This window comes from Plectropomus leopardus, unplaced genomic scaffold (genome assembly GCF_008729295.1).
Source record: "Plectropomus leopardus isolate mb unplaced genomic scaffold, YSFRI_Pleo_2.0 unplaced_scaffold21041, whole genome shotgun sequence".
Classification (NCBI taxonomy): domain Eukaryota; kingdom Metazoa; phylum Chordata; class Actinopteri; order Perciformes; family Serranidae; genus Plectropomus; species Plectropomus leopardus.
In genome coordinates this window covers 1-1,522 of record NW_024622763.1, presented here as the reverse complement: position 1 = coordinate 1,522, position 1,522 = coordinate 1, and the positions used below count along the sequence as shown (strand labels likewise).

The following is a 1,522-nucleotide window of genomic DNA, read 5'->3' as shown; positions in this document are numbered from 1 at the left end:
AATAATTGAATGTTAACCTTACAAGAGGTGTATGTCGGGTTTTGGCTATGATTTCGATGAATACCCTACTATTACGGCACTGTTTTTTTTAATGTTGAGATCTCAAGTTAATTATGTCGTTACATCAGGAATGTCGAGAATATTATCCCATTATCTCAAGAAAACCGAGGGGGGAAAAAGTGAATGTATGAATGCTTAGGGCTTCCTTAAATTCCATTTTGTAATTGAAAGAAAAAAGAATTACTGTGACAAATGAAAATAGAAACCTTTTTCAAAGCTGGATCGGGTGGCACCAGGTAAATGTGTAATGTGAGGGCAGATTGGATTGTCATGTATATCCACACGTCGTAGAAAACTTTCACAGGCAAGCCGAGTCTCTTTCGGATCATGACCAGTCGCGGGGAGAAGACTGGCTGGATTAACTTGACGTGGGACGATGTCACTTCAAACACTTGTTCCAGAAAATCTCCACAGGTATCAATATGCAGAACCGCAAACATGTCTGACATTTTGGAGCTGTGATCTGCAAAAAAAAGTGCACAATTGTGGTGATGGGAAAAAGAGATGCATATGTCTTTTGGAAAATGCTGATGACATCTCACCGACACAGATCCAGTGTGGCAGATGGACCTCCTCAAACTTCCCAGCTTTGACCGTGATGTCCAGTAAGGGTCCTGCTGGCATGTAACCAATGCACAAAGGCCTCTCGCTGTGGTCCTCCCATGAGCAGAACTGGTATTTGAAGCTGACCTTTTCCTTACAAACCCAGCGCAGGGCAGACACGGTGCACTCAAAGCGACCTGCGTCAGACTGGAGGCTAAGAAATGAAGGTGAATACAAATGGGTTTGGACTTACACACACTGAAATACTTAATTTTGCTGATTATTGTCACCTAAAATTAATTTGTGATTCAATTTTGTGGCATTTTGTCATAGTAAGGCAAATCAGGAAACTGTAGTTATAGATACACACAAGTAATATCTGATAGTTCATACATACAGATACTTCATTTTTCAAGGGAAAGTGCTCCTAGAAGCTGAGTTTTGTTTTAATTACACAAGAAAACTGGTTCAGAATGATTTCAAGAACATGTGATGATGACATTTGTATTTTTAACCTCATCCACTGTCTTGACGACAGGTTCAAATTCAGTCCAATCCATGATGTCCTGATTCCGAAGACAATAACGTTTTGACAATAAGTGTACTTAAGCTATTTTAACAGATTTTAAAAATGTAAAATTTAAATTAAAGGATTAGCATGGTAGTTTATCAAATGTCAGCTACCGAGAATGAAACTGACTAATTATTAAACTGCCTGAAAATGTCAGTTTTATTCCATACTGTACAATAACATTTCAGATTGTTTGAATTTGAATTTGTTAACATATTTGACTGCATACTATACTATGACTTTGTTTCCTATCATTTTTTATTTCTTGGTGTACCGTAACATTTTTTTAATAGCATACTCAATTTATGACTTTTAGGATGCCCTATTATACTGGAATTGTTAAAAGCA

The 1,522-nt window shown here is 37.4% G+C and overlaps 1 protein-coding gene across 1 annotated transcript; it reads right to left on the bottom strand.

Moving 5' to 3' along the window:
• Positions 1–266: 266 nt before the first annotated feature.
• LOC121965648 (NACHT, LRR and PYD domains-containing protein 1 homolog) lies at positions 267–817 on the bottom strand (the record flags this gene model as incomplete). Its single annotated transcript, XM_042515782.1, has 2 exons — positions 267–523; positions 603–817. Coding segments are annotated over 2 exons (472 nt in total), but the record flags the coding sequence as incomplete, so codon positions are not given.
• Positions 818–1,522: the final 705 nt, after the last annotated feature.